The sequence below is a fragment of the Guillardia theta genome (genome assembly GCF_000315625.1).
Source record: "Guillardia theta CCMP2712 unplaced genomic scaffold GUITHscaffold_327, whole genome shotgun sequence".
Lineage (NCBI taxonomy): Eukaryota > Cryptophyceae > Pyrenomonadales > Geminigeraceae > Guillardia > Guillardia theta.
In genome coordinates, this window is record NW_005434350.1 from 5,907 (window position 1) to 21,245 (window position 15,339).

A 15,339-nucleotide genomic window follows, 5' to 3' on the forward strand; every position below is an offset into this window, starting at 1 on the left:
AGCGAGCAGCGAGCGAGCAGCACGAGGAAGACGAGGAGGAGGACGAGGAAGAGGAGGAGGAGCAGCAGCAGCAGCAGGGGCATTGGCAGCAGCAGGGGCAGGGGCAGGGGCAGCTCTGCTGCAAACAGAAGCAGTGGCAGGTTTTGAGGGCAGAAGCCGGAACATGAGTAGCAGCACTGATAGTAGGTCAGCTCTATCCTCTGTTTCTGTACCCTCCTCCTTCCTTACTTCCCAAGAACGTCAAGAGATCCTCTTGTCGGCAGCGGTAGAGACGTTCCTCGGAGTCAGTAGATGGCTAGGGAGCAACCCACATACCTACACATCCGCCCTCCATGGGCTTCTGCAGCGAGTGACGCCTGCGTGACTGCCAGGGCGATGAAGAGAATCCGGTTGGCCTGCCAGGCTTGCAAGAACGTGAAGCTCAAGTGCGACAACTTCGCGCCATGCACGCGGTCAGGCCGGAGGGAGGGAGGGGGATGGAGAGGAGGAGCGTGGCGCGCAACACGGGCAACGTCGGTGTATTACCGACGTGACCTGTGCGAGTGAAGTCGTTGAGATATCTTGCTGTGCTGGGGGGTCGATGTCTGCTTGTCTGCTTGTGTCTGTCGCCTCTGTGCCTTAGGACGGGCGGGATCTGATGAGAGTTTCATCCAGATGCACGCGGCTGAACATGCAAGGCAGCTGCATCAGAGTCAGAGTTGAGAAGGGGCGTAGGAAGAGAGGATCAGACTCGTGCGTCCCTTGCAAGCAATCGAAGGTCAAATGCGACGAAGGTCGCCCATGCTCGCGTTGTAAGCAGAAAAGGAAGGAGGATGGCTGCGTATACCAAGTTGTGGTCATCTCAAGACATATAGCAGGATCCAAAGACCAAGACCACGATCATACGCTTGCGAAAGAGCAAGCGCTAGTGCTAGAGCAAGAGCAAGGAAGAGACAGTGGGAGTGGGACAGACCTTGTCCAGGCCTCCCCAACCGACTCCGATCAACTTGCTTGCATGCAGGAGCTGCAGGTCGAGAGGCCGCTGGACTTCTGGGCCCGCAGCCTCTCCTTTGACCAGCCGTCTCTGCTGCGCGAGCATATGAACTCCATGGGCTGGCCGGACCGAGTGCTGGCCCGACACTTGGAGATTGGCTACTGCTCAAAGGATGTGATGAACATCTTCGTCTCGCTTCCTCCTCGCCTACAGGAGGTGACGCGTCGAGCTCTGGATGCGATGGAAATCATCATGGCAGACAAAATGATGAAGCAAGCTGGGGCTCTCCCAGCGCAGCTGCTGATGGGGAGCGAGAAGATATCAGAGGAAGACCTGGAGCTTGAGAGGGTCTTGTACGGGAATGAGAACTTCGGGATGGTAAATCACTACATGCTGCCTTCCACTGGGCAGCGTATGTATCTGTACGTTTCGGACGCGACATGCAGGATACTGGGGCTACATGCCGAGGAGGCTCTGGCGAGGTTAGCGAGCAGGGAACTGCCGCTGGTGATGACGGAGTTCAACTTCTTCTGCTACATCGTCTTCTCGACCTGGTTCTTTGCGACATACCCAGGACGCCCGCTGAGTCTGGTTGTCTGCATCCGAGATATTGGGAGCAAGAGAGAGAAGGGCGGCGTGATAACAAGACTTGTACAGCAGCCGGAGTTCGACTGTTACGGGCGGATGCGGTCGATGAAGACTATGATGTTTCCGGTAGGGAAGGGAGGAGAGAGAGATCGAGAACAAAGAGAGGAGGAGGAGGGGGGGAGGAGGAGCGAAATGGAATGTGAGTAGAACATAACAGAAGCTCAGCCAACTTGATTGAAATGCTACATAGATCCAGGGATACAGCAGCAGCAGCAGCAGCAGATTAAAGAAGGGAGGAGAAAGAGCAAGAGAAGGAGGTGGTGGTGGGAGGAGGAGGAGGAGGAGGAGGAGGATGGAGATGGAGCATTGAGGAGTTGACCGCGATACTACAGCTGGACAAGGAAAGTAACGAGTCGCTGGTGGAGAACCACCACGATCCGTTGTCGACGTTCAACCATCTGATCAGCGGTGGAAGAGACTTCGACACGTGGATCAATGACTTCGAGTCCGACATGTCCGCGGTGAGCATGCCGAGCTGGCGGCCTGCTATAGGCTGACGCTACAAGGGGGCAGGGGGAGACGATCTTGGGGATGCAGAAGTCGAAGCAGGGGATGGAGCGGCTGGAGGCGCTTGAGAGGGAGCTGGTGCGGATGTACCAGCCGTTCGTGGAGCATGCAGACAGGATCCTGAAGGAGAAGATGCCCGGCCCGGCGGGCTGAAGGTCGATGGACCTGACCTGCTCTCAGCTGTTTCGACACGGGGCCGGGCGGGACAGGGAGCAGCGGATGGGAGGACTGTGTCGCAGGGACTGAGATGACGGAGGAGAAGGAGGCTGGAGCCTTGCCTCAGAGGAGGAGGAGGCCCTCGGAGGAGGAGGAGGGCGATGAGGCCCTCGGAGGACAATCGGACCGTGACGGAGGGCCATACCCGGCGAGTCAGAGTCACTGTCACTGCTGTACGGTCAGTGGGCGGCTACTGACTGGAAACTTAACTTTCAGTAAGAAGGTTTATGTGGAGTCACCGTCACAGGCTGCCCTGGCAGGGCCGTGGCGCGGCACGCGGCCGGGTGATCGGACTCCATGATACGGCCCGGCGTGGCATGCCGGTAGGCTTCATGATGAATGATACGGTAGTCACTTTTACCGGATGGAGAACTTGCCAAGTAAACGCAGTGAAGCTAGTGGCAGGGCCCCCGGCCTCCCGAGTCCGGGTTAACTTGAAGTTCGGCGGGCCGGGGCCGGCCCGTGGTACCGGGTCGGCCGGGCTGGACTGTTGGCCCCCGACTCCCGGACTCAGGCGTGCGTGACTGTGTAAAAGAAAAAAAGATTTAGAAAAAAAACCAACCGTCAGACCACCCCTACCCCTTATAGGGTAAAGTACGACCCCTGTTCAATTTGACTAATTCTTCCCCACCCCCCTTCGCTACTTCATTTCAGGTACCCCCTATCTACTGACCACCCCCGTTCACCAGTTGAAGCAATCTTGGAAAATATTCTCGAATTATTGTATTTAATTTGAATATAACCAAAGATATTTGGTGTGTTAACAAATGTTTCAACCTTAGTTTTACATACTCCCTCCCTCAGTCCCCCCACCCTTGCAAGTCCCACCCCCCACCCCACCCTTTTGCGGTTCAACTGCCGTTACTCCAACGCTCTAGACCCTTTGCCATACCCCTTCAGAAAGTACCCCCACCCTCATCAAAAACAACCCCATGTCCCTCAGGCATTTCTTATCGTACCCTACCCCGAAAGAAAGGTGGAATTTCATGCTCAAGTACCCCCTATTTCAATCGATATTTTACCCTCACCCCAAGCAACCCTATGACCCACCCGTTGGCGTATGACCCCTACCAGTCGTCTGTTCTCGAAAGGAACTACCCACCTTCATTCAAACAATGCGCAAGTACCCTGTCACCCCTCACCGAAATAAATCAGTCTGACACCACCGGTTCTTTTTAGTCATATTACCCCTTCAAATTCATGCATAGTTTAAATTGTCACTACCCCCACCCCCAACTTAAATCAACCCACCCACCTCATGTAATTCCCAACCTCCACTCCGCCGCCAACGCCAGCAGGCAATGATCGAAAGCTGATCGCTGCATCCTATCCTATCGCAGCTGCTTTAGAGTTGTTTCCTTTCTCTACCTCGCCCTTCCCCTTCCCTCTCTCCGATTCCTCTCATCTTTTCTTCTTCTCCACCATCCTCTTCGTCCTCAGCGTCGTTCCCCTGTCTTCGTTACCTTGAAAACCTCCCAGAATTTTTGGAGGCTCGGACCGAACTGGGCGGCTCTTCTTCTCTCAGATCATACTTGCGGCTTTTCGTCACTTTCTCTATTGAAACCAAATACTAACCATGAACAGCGAAGAGAGCATCTACAATCTCATCCCTCCTGCAGTCTACATCCCTCCCAAGCAGCCTCTATACAGGAGCAAGTTTCCGGGAGCTGTTCCAGTGAACAAGCAGCCATCAGCTAGCATGGGTCAGCCTCACACTGTGGTAGACACCCGACACTTCCTGAAGAGAGGGGAGGCGACAGTCCCGACCGTTCGCAACCCAGCAGCCCTGGGAGTTCAGAAAAGGGAAATGGCCAAAGTGAAACCGCCAGTGCCGAAGAAGGACGAGAAGCCTGTGATGGGTCTGGTCTCGCAGAAGAACTACATCACCGCAAACGCTGTCGACAACATCCTCGCTGTGCCCAAGAAGCCCGTGTCGAAGGAGGTGAACTACTTGCAGAAGCAGGACTACGGCCAGGTGCCCGCGTACCTGTCGCGGGTGAAGGCGCAGGTGCAGGAGGAGTATCGGATGATCGAGGACATGCAGCAGAGCAACCAGCCGCAGAACGAGGAGCAGATCGATGTGCTGACGGAGGATGAGAGGGCGCGCCTGCTCGACGGGCTGAAGGCAAACTGGGCAACCATCAACAAGGAGTATCAGACCCTGTCCTTCACGCTTGACACGCCAGCTAAAAAGAAGAGGAAGGAGGAGTATGAGGCGCAGCTGGAGCAGATAGAGAACGACATCAAGAAGCTGAGCAAGAAGTATGTGTTCGTTCACAATGACAGGCTCTTCTAGTGCCTGATGTTTTCAAGAATCTTTTTTCTTTTGCCTTCCCCTCTTTTCCTGTGTAGGAGTTAACATAAACATTCAGAAACCGCATTTAATGCGTGTTCTTGGGAAGAGAGGAGGAGAGGAGAAGGAAGAGGATGCGTCAAGTCGAGGGCTCTTCCATGATGACAGGAGGATGAGGGTCGGGAACTGAAAGCTTCTGTCCTCGGGAAGAGACGATTCTTCTGGCTCTTGGAGACTCTCCTGCGATCTTGAGGGCCTGGGGGCTGAAGGAGGGAGAGGAGGGGAGGAACCTGGGGGAGGCAGGGAACGATTGAGTCGATCTCCGCATCTTCCCGTCTGGAGAGGATCAGGTCAAGGGAGCTAAGGACGAGCAAGGTGGTAAGAGGGTTCGACCTTGCTCGTTGGTCTTCCGAGCAGCTCCGGGCATCATGGAGATGGTTCGTCTCTTGAAGGAGGAACTGCGTCAAGCTCAGCTGGCAGCGGAAGCATGCGGAGCAGCGAGACCCTCTGGCAGCTAGCTCCTTCTGCTCCTCTTGCTCCTCCTGCCTCTGCTGCCCCTCCATCCTGCCGCTCTCCGTCCTCTGCACCCCTTCGTCTGGAACCAGCGCCACCGGCAACTGCGAGCTGCGACTGGGCGAGAGCTTCGGGGTAGCTGGTTGGCTTGAAAGCGAGTTATGACTCCTCGTCCTCGGGGTCATCAGCTTTCCGTTTCTCCCTGCTGGAAGTTTGAGGCGCTGCTGCAACAGACAGGAGGAGACGAGGAGGAGAGGAGAAGAGGAGGAGAGGAGGAGAGGAGGAGAAGAGGAGAAGAGGGAGGAGGTTGACAGAGACAAGCAGGAAGGAGCAGGAGGGGATGGGGCTGAGTGCAGCAGGCTTCACCTGCACGGATTCCACCCCATGTTGTGCGCCTGGAGATCTGCTTCTTCCTCTCCTCTCCCTTCGTCTCTTCGCTGCTGGCTGTCCCCGAGCTCGAGGTCCCTAAGATGGGGCTCAAGGCAGAGCCTGTCCCTTCCTCCTTCTCCTCCTCCGCTGGTTGTTCCTTGCTCCGTCTCACGGCATCGAGGAGCTGGCAGGTGCTGTCAGTGCGAGGCAAACGAGCGACTTTCCCACCAGGTCAAGGAAGCTCAAAGTCGTTTGTCGGTTGAACTTCATCTTCTGCTCAAGAGTCGTCTCAGCTCCTCCCCTCCCTCCCTCCCTTTCTCTCCCTCCCTCCCTCCCTCCCTCCCTCCCTCTCCCTCCCTCCCTCCCTCTCCCTCCCTCTCCCTCCCTCTCCCTCCCTCTCCCTCCCTGCCTCCTTGCCTCCCTCCCTTCCCTCTCACCTCGAAGATCTCAACAATCGTGTCTCTCCTCTGCTGCTGCTGCCCCTGCCTTGAGTTGAGCGCTATGGCCTGTCGTGTCGTCATTGTGTGCTTGTCGGTCTAGCAGCGGGTTCAAGTCACCACCTGCCTGTATATCTCAAACATCTTGGTGCAGATGCTCTTGTAGTACTCCGAGCCGTACACATGTACGTCTCGATCGCTCTGGAACAGAGCGAGAGTCGCTTCCACCTTCTCGTCCCGCGCAGCTTCAACTCTCTCCTCGGGACTGTGCTGGTGGTCGGGCGCTGCCATGGCAGGAGAAAGAATCTTTGTGATCAACTTGGGTCTGCGAGAGAGTTGTGAGAGAAAGAGGGCGGGGGAGTAGGTAGAGGAGCAGGTAGAGGAGGAGAGAGGAGCAGGAGGTAGAGGAGCGCAGGAGGTTGAGAAGCAGGAGGTAGAGGAGCGCAGGAGGTTGAAAAGCAGGAGGTAGAGGAGCGCGGGAGGTTGAGAAGCAGGAGGTAGAGGAGCGCGGGAGGTTGAGGAGCAGGAGGTAGAGGAGCGCGGGAGGTTGAGGAGCAGGAGGTAGAGGAGCGCAGGAGGTTGAGGAGCAGGAGGCAGAGGAGCGCGGGAGGTTGAGAAGCAGGAGGCAGAGGAGCGCAGGAGGTTGAGAAGCAGGAGGCAGAGGAGCGCGGGAGGTTGAGAAGCAGGAGGTAGAGGAGCGCAGGAGGTTGAGAAGCAGGAGGCAGAGGAGCGCAGGAGGTTGAGAAGCAGGAGGTAGAGGAGCGCAGGAGGTTGAGAAGCAGGAGGCAGAGGAGGTAGAGGAGGTAGAGGGTACATGTCAGCCGCTTGTTCTTCTTGGTTTCCAACGATGGCTGGTCGGGAGGGTCATAGAAGGAAAGAGAAAGCGAGGAAGCTGCGCGTACCGTCTGTGATGTAGTCCAGATACCTCTGAGCTCGCTCCTGGTCGCCTTCCGCTACCTGATCCCGCCAGAACTCGATGCTCGAGATGGAGGGAGGGGATCGACTCGGAGGCGACTGCGGTACCTGGGAAGCAGTGGGTTGCTGGCTGTGCATGCTCCCGTGTCCCGAGAGGGTCTGGGGAGGCGCATTAGGTCGGTGGGAGCGGGAGAAGCTCGCGATGGAGGAGAGCTTGTCGTCGTGAACTTCATCTGCTCTTAGTGGGTCACAGGAGGGAGGAGGAGGAGGAGCGTGAGGACCTTCACCCATGTCGAGAGCGCTGAGGACGTTGAGGTCCCTAGTCGTGGTGCTCGATTGCGACAGGTTTCTGTTCCTCTCCAGCGCCTCGAAGCTCCTCCATGACTGCGAGGGCTCCAGCCCCGTTCCCTCTCCCTGCCCTTCACTCTCCTGCTCCTCTGGTCATTCCCTGCTCTTCCGGTCTCCTGGCCTTCACCTGCTTTCGCTGCTGCAGCTGCTGCGCCAGCCTCGCGGTCAAACTCGATGCTGCTCGAAGGCTTTTGACGCGCTTCTTGAGCTGCGCGTTACTCTCCTCCGCTTCCTCCTTCTCCAGCGTCAGCTGCTTCATGTCCGCGTCCAGCTGTGCGATGAGCGCGTCCTTTGCCGCCGACTCCTTCTGCAGCTCGTGCTGCAAGTCAAGTAGCTTCTCGGTCGCTGGATCCAGACCCCCCTGCTGAGCCGACAAGAGCTGCTTCACCAGTATAATGTGCCTCTGCCAGGCCTCTTCCAGCTGTCCTATCGCAGAGTCCCTGACGGCCTCCAGCACAAGGCACCTCCTCCTCGCTTCCCTGTTCTCCTGCTCCATCACCTTGATCCTCTCCTCCAGCTTCTCCTCCTTCCCTGTGACAAACTCCGCATGCCTCTCTATCTGCCCCACAGATCTCTGGCGCTCCACCGACCTCACTCCGGGGCTCTCCGCCATGGCCTCATGTACCGAGCTCGCATCGGTTCTTTCTGCCCGCATCTTCATCACAGACTCCATCATCTTGCTGTAGAACGTCTTCATCTCCATCCTCAGCCTCTCTACATGGCTGGCTGCCCCCGCCATCACCATCTGCTCGAACTGCACGATGTTGAGGTTCTCGTCGGAGGAGGACAGGTCCTCAACCCGCCGCAATCTTCGGTCCGCAACCGAGTCCACTTGCAGCAGCTGCATGTCAGCTGCCGTCTGCGACTCCTCGTGCCTGGAGATGAGAGAGTCGATGCGGTAACGTAGGTCGTCCACCTTGGCTCTGTCGTCGGTGACTATGAGCTCTTGGTACTGCTGCAGCGACTCCTGAACTCGCTCGAGCGACTCGTTCTTCTGACTTCTGATCCCGTCGATTGTTGGCTGCATCATCCCTTACGATCTTCCAGCACACCACAAGGAGGGCAAGAAGACTTTCAGTCTCCCTCTGGTATCGTCGCTCTACCTCTCGCCATGAATCATCTCATCATGTTTACATGCCTCGCAGGCTGTTCGCTCTCGCTTCCTCTCTCCCGCTCGCTCCGCATGCCGCCCTTCTCCTACCCTCCTACTTATCTCTCATCATCGAGTCTCGCCGTCGGGGAAGCCGGCAACGAGTACTTCTGGAGGGGTGGGGTTGTCTTGTCCACCCATGGTCTTAAAGGGAAACTGGACTCATATGACCGGGTACTTTTTATTAAGTTTATCCATCCCGCAGGGTAGGGTAGACGGTCAGAACAAGGCTACGACCGGAGGCTGAGTACGTACCGTCCGGGGTTTTCAGGGGTGGGGTCCTGACCTATAGATATGGAGGTGATCGGAGGGGTGGTAGAGAGCTACGGGTAGGTCCGGGTTAAAACCAGACGGTCAAATCGCCGGGGGGTCAGTTGAGTCGGAAGTGAAGATCTTCAAGTTTCAGTGATGCCACTCCATCGGAGTAACCGGGCCCCGGGGCCCGGGTACTAAAAAGGCCCAGTTGCGGTATTGTACCGGTAGTGACCGGGAGCGGTAAAATCCAGGGGTGGTCTACCCAACCCTTGGGCCGCATGTCCGGAAATAGTACTAACAAGAGGGGGTAGGGGAAGGGGGCAGGTCGCACTATAAATGGACTGGGGGGTGATGGGGGGTAGGGGTAGAAGGATTGGGGGTAGAGAAGGAGGATATGTATGGAGTATTGAGGGATATGAGGTCGAGATGTGGGTGGGGTGGTAGAGTTGAAGGGGTGGGGGTGGGGTTCTCCGATGAAGCCTGAGCGAGATGCAGGAGATGCTCCAGAGGATGCAGGAGATGTGGAGGGAGGAGATTAAGAAGACCAAGGTGAGCGCCATGGCAGCCGCGGCTTCTGTATCCTGGCTGCCGCATCATGGCTGCAGTGATCGCTGTTGTGGTGAACTCTCATTCCCGAAGGTGGCGTGTACAACAGCTGTGTTGTTTCAAGCACGATGATCAGTTCTATTGTCATCTGTGTGCGTGACTTTGGTCTGGTCATTTCTATGTATTTGATACAGATTTCATTGCAAATTGCAATATTCGGTGATCAGTATGTTTGAGTCGATGTGTTGAATCAAGATGTCAGAGGAGGTAGAGGAGGTGATGTTGTTTCGACCAACAGGCTCTGTCAAATAATCTCTTCCTGGGATTCGACAAGCCTGTCAACGACGAAGCGAGGAAGGAGGTAGATCAAGTGGTCAGCGGGAGGTTGTGGTTCCTGGACCACTCGGGAGTTTGGTTCAACGATGCCTTCATCATACGAAAGGGGATCCTGCGTGGTGTAGACGAGTACGATGACCTTCCTGCGTTCGTTCAACAAGCCCTTGAGTTGGACGTTAACCCTGAGGCTAAGATGAAGCCCTGTGTGTACATAGCACTTGAGGAGGTCAAGGCATGCCTCGATGGCTCCTTCTCGGGGGTCTTCTACGGGCAGGGGCACAGACAAGAAGTTCCCGGCATCAACATCGTCGAGCATGACGGCACTGTACATCGGTTTGCGGTGGAGACGGAGGAGGAGCAGGATCAGTGGATCACCAGCATAGGGAGGTTGACGCACCACAGCAGGAGCTCGAGTTCCTCTGACCTCTCCTCCGACGAGCCTCCCACTAACGGCATGAGATATCCGCCGGTACCGCCGCTCCTCCTCGTGTACGAGCATGACGAGCAGGCTATCTGCAGGTTAACCCGACGCCCCCAAGGAGAAAATCGGTGGAGGAGCTGGAGCTGGAGAACGAAAGTCTCCGTTGTGCCCTCATGGCGGCGCTGGACAGGATGAAGATCTTCTCCGCCACCCCTCCAACAGACCAGGTGGTCTAGCTGCTGGGTCAGACCTGCTGAGTTGAGAGCTCTGGAGCAGCAGGTTCGGATCGGCATCGACGTGAAGCTGCAGGAAGGAGAGGGATGCGGAGGATCGGCGATGGAGGCGCGAGTGAGGAGCCTGCAGTCGGACGTTAGTGAGTTGCAGTGTAAGGTGCCTCCTGACCGCTGCCCTCCACTCCCCCTCTCTGATCCCTAGCTCACAGGTGGGGCAGCAGCAGGAGGAGATTTTAGAGCTCTCCTCCGAGCTTCAGCGGTGCCGTGAGGGACAGGAGGAGCTGGGACTGCTGCTGGACGCAACTGAAGAGCGAGTGAGGGGGCGCTCACCCGTTCCCAACTCTCCCCTGCTCTCTTCTCCTCTCCCTTCTCGTGTGCTGTGCTGTGCTGTGCTGTCCTTTCCTCTCTCCTCTCTCCTCTCACCTCACTTCGCCTCCTCAGGTCACGGCTGTTCACATGCTAATGAGCAACGTCGCGTCCATGTGGGGAGTAAGGGCGAGCCGAGGAGGTCAGGAAGGAAGTGACTTGAGCTGGTTCAGGAGGCTGAGGAGGAAGAGCGTAGAAGGATTGAAAGCTTGCATGCCCTTGCAGGCGACATCGAGTCCAACTACGAATGCCTGCAGAGGCGGGAAGATCAGCTCCTCCAGATCGTTTCGCAACTTGAAAGTTTCGTTGCTGTTTGCAGCCAGAGCATGGGGGCCGCGGAAGAGTCCACGGCAGCGGTGGAGCGAACGCTGCAGGTGGTGTCAGAGCGAGTCATGGAGAAGGAGGCTGAAGAGAGGTGGGAGGTGGAGCGTATAGAGCTGCTGTCAGAAGACTGCAAGAAGTTTTTGGGAGACGTCCAGACCGACGGTCTGCTCAAGGAGGTCGAAGAGATGGCGGAGAGGAGGCAGAGAGCGCACGAGGACTGGGGGGAGAGAAGGAAGGAAGCGATGTGTCATGATGACGATGATCAGTTGACGGATGGCGGAGAAGAACCTGATCCTCCTCTCCGAGCTATAGAGAGCTGCGAGGTAGAGGCATGCGGGTGGAGGGAGCAAGTGCAGAAGAGCGTCAAGGGGCTGGGGGAGGAGATATCGGAGCTCGGAGCGGACTTTCAGCGAGTTGTCCTCAAGCAACGGTCATCAATTAGCAGGTTGACCGACGGCATCCGCAGGATCAAGGAGGAGGAGGGTAGGAGGGTCAGCGCCTTACGAGCACTTGAGGAGCAAACGAGTTGTCTGCTCGCTGGGGGCGAGGAGCATCGAACACAGGTGGAGGGAATGAGCGACGCTGTGAACGCGATGGAGGGAGTGATGGAGAGGCTGGTAAAGGATGTGACCGGTCTGTTGCTGGAGAGGAAGGAAGAGCAGAAGAGGAGGAGTGCGGCGCATAGGTCGAGCGCATGGTTGGAGTCAGCAGCAGGAGCCTCCGGGTCTCCCGAGTCGTCGGAGAGGAAGCGACCCATGCTCGACTTCTCTCCTGTCGAGCGAAACTCTTGGGCCAGCAACACCAGCATCGGCTCTGACACCAGCTTGCCGGCAAGCGCCCGTTCAAGGAGCCGTTACACCTTCCTATGACGAGAGCATTCACCTGACCTCCTGTGGCAGTAGGGGAACTTGATTGTTTACAATACCAATACATATAAGCGCTCAACAGACATAGTCCATGAGTATCTACAGTCAAACTGGGGAAATGAAGCTTCTCCTCTCTCTCCTGCTCCAGCTGTCAGCCACGACACTCTCAGCTTGGTCAAGGGCACCTGGCAGCTCGAACTTGTACAACAGCGCCTGTCACACAGCCGACGAACAGACACCTGCAGCAAGCTTCACCCTCTACCCTTCACTCTGCTGCTGCTGCTGCTGCTCCTTCTCCTCCTCATTCACTTCCAACCCAATCCTCCCCCCCAGCCCTCCTCTCCATCCCTTCTCATCCTCTCTCAGCCCTCTCCTCCTCCTCCTCTCGTCACAGGGCATCCCATCATCTCCTCACATCATCACGATCGCAGACATCGTCATGTTGCCCGAGATCTGTCGAAACTCTTGAGCAAAAACACAACCATGTTCCCCTGAATCGCCCTCACCTCCAACCCTCGGCTCTTCTCTCCGAGGTCGTGAGCAGGGACGTTGATCTGCTTGTCCGCGCGCTCGTCCTCTGCTATCTGCACGCACACACCCACACGTCTCATCCCTCGGAGCTCCTGCACAGCACGCTAAACCTTCTTGTCCAGGGCAACTTTGGCGAGGTGTGCCCGCCGGTAAAGGTCCTGTCTGTGCTTCTGGTGTATGTAGGAAGATCGGCAGGGAGCAGGGTACGGGGGACAACGAACATCTGCATGACAATGGGATGTCAGGAGGACAGCATCTCCTCCTCTCCTGCTCAGAGACCAGTTTCTTCACTCCCATCTTGCGAGAGGATGGTGCTCCCCTGCAAGGAAGCTCGCGCGGACTGAAGGGAAGCACAAATCACATCATCGGGTGCCGCATAATCAACGACTTTCACCATTAGTTCCATTCCTTCGGCTCCTGCATTCTTCATCCCCTGACCCCTCGCCTCGACGCCTGCCAAGTTTCAAAATCTGGCGAGGGTTGGAACACGGTTCTCAACCAACCTGAGAAGAGCGGTAGAAGGAGCAAGAGGAACGGACCATAAGACATGGTTCGAATCCCTTTCCTATCCTCTCTCCTTTCCCTCTTCTTGTCCTCTCCCTCCTCCCAGCTCCCTCCTCCTCGCGGCCCTCCTCTGCCTCCACCATCTTGCACCATTTCGCCCTGGAAAATCATCCCCCTCGTTCCACCGGTTGCAAGGCCCCGGCAGGGCCGGCAGGGCCCGGGCCTAGTCGCCCGGCCGGTGGGCCGCCCGAGTCACTGAACTCCGCAAAAACATTTTAAAATTGGAACACAGGGCATGTACCCCACCCTCGATTTGAGGGCGGTTTTGTGTGCAGTGGGTTGGTCCTGGGGGACACTCGATTTGAAATTTCGTGATGGTGAAATATCTTCAAATATAGTCTATATTTTCAAACTTCTTTGAAATATTTAGTGTGTTTATGCGAAATTTTGAATAATTTCATTGCACCCTGATTGAACTACCCTACCTTGACTCAAGGTGTGTCCGAGATTTATGGTACCCACCTATATATATTCCCTTTGAAACAGCTCGTAGGACCGGGTACTCACATGAGCTGGTACGTAGTGGGGTGGGGGCCAAGTAAGGGACTATAGACAGGGTGGGTTCTCCATTCCCCGCTCAAACCACACGACAATGGCCGGAGAGGTAAGGGAGGACAACAGTGCAATGCACAGAGATGCGACAGCAGATGCGCTAGACACCCAGACTGTGATGTTGTGATGTTGTTACGAAGTGCTTCTGTAGCTCTCCTTGTGCTGATCTTGTGTTCTGAGTGAGAAAAGTCGATTTTGTCCGAAGTAGTAGAATGACACATGCATCTTGTTTTTGTGCTAACACATGTTATTCCTGCTTCAATATGAACCCAATTCCTCTTGGTGCTGTGATAGATGTGTTCTGTGCAGCGGGATTCCAGTACTTCACAGCTTGTTTCAAACTCATGCCTTGTTTTCAGGACGGAGGTAAGGGAGGAAAGGGAGGAAAAGGAGGAAAAGGAACAGCTTCCGACAAGAAGAAGCGTGCGCCGCAGTCACGCTCCTCTCGTGCTGGCTTGCAGGTTAGCTGAGCAGCATCCCTTGGTCTTCGCTGACTCCTGCCGCAGTTTCCCGTCGGAAGGATCCATCGCCATCTCAAGACCAGGGTGGCTCGTCATGGCCGTGTTGGCGCCACCTCTGCCGTCTACATGGCTGCGATCTGCGAGTACCTCTGCGCTGAGGTGCTGGAGCTTGCTGGAAACGCGTCCAGGGATCTTCGAGTGAAGAGGATTACTCCCCGCCATCTTCAGCTGGCCATCCGCGGAGACGAGGAGCTGGACACATTGATCAAGGCCACCATCGCAGGAGGAGGAGTTATCCCCCACATCCACAAGTCGCTGATCAACAAGGGACCCAAGGCTAAGGGCAAGAAGGCCAAGGCCGGTGCCTGAGCTCACCCCACTCACTCTGTTGTGCCCTCAAGCTCGTTCCCTGCTCGCGCCCAGCACTCGGCATCGAGGATGCTGCGCGGGGCTAGCAGGAGCATTCGTAATCTAGAAATCAAGCGACAGCTCGTTGATTAACCTTTAAGTGTTGAACTAAGTTTACAGTAAATTGAATCACTACTACTCTCCTCCATCACTCAGCCTCCTACTCTCCTCCTTCACTCAGCCTCCACTGGCCCCTCCAAGTCGCTCTCTACCTTCCTGCGTTGTCGTGCTTTCCTCCCCTTCATCTACTGAACGTGCTCGTCCCTTCCCGTCTTGAACCCATCCTTGTCACACCCTCTGCAGAACGAGGCTGGCAAGGACGGCTGCTAGGGCAACTCCAACGACGACAAGCTTCTGCGATGAGGTCAGGAAAAGGGGAAGGAGGATGAGAGGGAGAGAGTGAAGGAGGGGAAGGGAAAGAGAACGGGGGATAAGGGAGAGAGAGGGAGGGGAAGAGGAAGGAGGTATGGAGGAGAGGCAAAGGAGGGGAGAAAGGTAAATGAGAATACCAGCTGCCATCCTGTCGCTGATGCCCTTGGGGGGAGAATGACCTTGAGTTCGTCAGTAGGATGATGATGCGGTGATGATGATGATGACGACGACGATGATGACGATGATGATGATGATGATGATGACGAAGACGACGATGGTGGTCATGATGATGATGATGATGATGATGATGATGATGATGATGATGATGATGATGATGATGATGATGATGCTGATGCTGATGGTGGTGGTGGTGGTGGTGGTGGACATGATGATGATGATTGAGCAGGAGGAGGAAAGGTTAAGTTGGTAGTGGTGGAAGTGATCTGAGACGAATAAAAGGGAGCGGCAAGTGAGGAAGAGGAGCTGGTTGAGGAGCGTACCTCTTTGGCGACGAGCTTTTCTGAAAGAGCATACAACCTCCTTGCAGCGTCGCTAAGCTTCAAGTAAGAGCAGCCAAGGAGAGGACGGGAAAGAGGATGGGAGATGAGAAGGAGGACGTGGAGAGGAAGGGAGGGAGGGAGGGAGGGAGGGAGGGAGGGAGGGAGGGAGGGAGGGAAGGGAGGGAGGGAGGGAGGAAGGGAGGGAGGGAGGGAGGGAGGGGAGGAGGGAGGGAGG

General features: G+C 56.2%; 6 protein-coding genes across 6 annotated transcripts; 4 read left to right on the forward strand and 2 right to left on the reverse strand.

The window, feature by feature from the left end:
- Positions 1–375: 375 nt before the first annotated feature.
- GUITHDRAFT_122402 (hypothetical protein) lies at positions 376–2,281 on the forward strand (the record flags this gene model as incomplete). Its single annotated transcript, XM_005818318.1, has 4 exons — positions 376–452; positions 655–1,687; positions 1,954–2,082; positions 2,135–2,281. The coding sequence occupies 4 exons, from the start codon at positions 376–378 to the stop codon at positions 2,279–2,281; spliced, it is 1,386 nt and encodes a 461-aa protein (XP_005818375.1).
- Positions 2,282–3,631: 1,350 nt separating this feature from the next.
- Positions 3,632–4,723, forward strand: GUITHDRAFT_156604 (hypothetical protein). Its single transcript, XM_005818319.1, has one exon. The coding sequence runs from the start codon at positions 3,921–3,923 to the stop codon at positions 4,638–4,640; it is 720 nt and encodes a 239-aa protein (XP_005818376.1). The 5' UTR covers positions 3,632–3,920; the 3' UTR covers positions 4,641–4,723.
- A 53-nt stretch (positions 4,724–4,776) lies between these two features.
- On the reverse strand, positions 4,777–8,249 carry GUITHDRAFT_149322 (hypothetical protein; the record flags this gene model as incomplete). The annotated part of the gene is made up of 10 exons (XM_005818320.1): positions 4,777–4,893; positions 4,928–5,352; positions 5,517–5,703; positions 5,748–5,792; positions 5,957–6,055; positions 6,080–6,281; positions 6,771–6,807; positions 6,859–7,104; positions 7,153–7,300; positions 7,347–8,249. 10 exons carry the CDS (start codon positions 8,247–8,249, stop codon positions 4,777–4,779), a joined length of 2,409 nt encoding a protein of 802 aa, XP_005818377.1.
- An 864-nt stretch (positions 8,250–9,113) lies between these two features.
- Positions 9,114–11,719, forward strand: GUITHDRAFT_149323 (hypothetical protein; the record flags this gene model as incomplete). Its single annotated transcript, XM_005818321.1, has 7 exons — positions 9,114–9,173; positions 9,469–9,975; positions 10,026–10,154; positions 10,207–10,317; positions 10,370–10,474; positions 10,602–10,668; positions 10,752–11,719. 7 exons carry the CDS (start codon positions 9,114–9,116, stop codon positions 11,717–11,719), a joined length of 1,947 nt encoding a protein of 648 aa, XP_005818378.1.
- Positions 11,720–11,762: 43 nt separating this feature from the next.
- GUITHDRAFT_156605 (hypothetical protein) lies at positions 11,763–12,675 on the reverse strand. Its single transcript, XM_005818322.1, has 7 exons — positions 12,642–12,675; positions 12,527–12,587; positions 12,358–12,470; positions 12,223–12,300; positions 12,132–12,169; positions 11,902–11,955; positions 11,763–11,855 (listed from the first exon to the last, which is right to left on the reverse strand). The coding sequence occupies exons 1-7, from the start codon at positions 12,642–12,644 to the stop codon at positions 11,822–11,824; spliced, it is 381 nt and encodes a 126-aa protein (XP_005818379.1). The 5' UTR covers positions 12,645–12,675; the 3' UTR covers positions 11,763–11,821.
- Positions 12,676–13,386: 711 nt separating this feature from the next.
- GUITHDRAFT_98800 (hypothetical protein) lies at positions 13,387–14,369 on the forward strand. Its single transcript, XM_005818323.1, has 3 exons — positions 13,387–13,415; positions 13,723–13,824; positions 13,870–14,369. The coding sequence occupies exons 1-3, from the start codon at positions 13,404–13,406 to the stop codon at positions 14,191–14,193; spliced, it is 438 nt and encodes a 145-aa protein (XP_005818380.1). The 5' UTR covers positions 13,387–13,403; the 3' UTR covers positions 14,194–14,369.
- The last annotated feature ends 970 nt before the right edge of the window (positions 14,370–15,339 follow it).

What these genes read in the sequence shown, in the direction of transcription:
- GUITHDRAFT_156605 (XM_005818322.1), bottom strand. An exon ending in AGAAGAGCCGAGGGTTGGAG is followed by an intron (nt 12,170 to 12,222) that starts GTGAGGGCGATT and finishes GAGTTTCGACAG; the next exon opens with ATCTCGGGCAACATGACGAT. An exon ending in GTACAAGTTCGAGCTGCCAG is followed by an intron (nt 11,856 to 11,901) that starts GTGCCCTTGACC and finishes CAGCTGGAGCAG; the next exon opens with GAGAGAGAGGAGAAGCTTCA.
- GUITHDRAFT_156604 (XM_005818319.1), top strand. Translation starts at nt 3,921, where the DNA reads ATGAACAGCGAAGAGAGCATCTACAATCTCATCCCTCCTGCAGTCTAC.
- GUITHDRAFT_98800 (XM_005818323.1), top strand. An exon ending in CCTCTCGTGCTGGCTTGCAG is followed by an intron (nt 13,825 to 13,869) that starts GTTAGCTGAGCA and finishes CTCCTGCCGCAG; the next exon opens with TTTCCCGTCGGAAGGATCCA.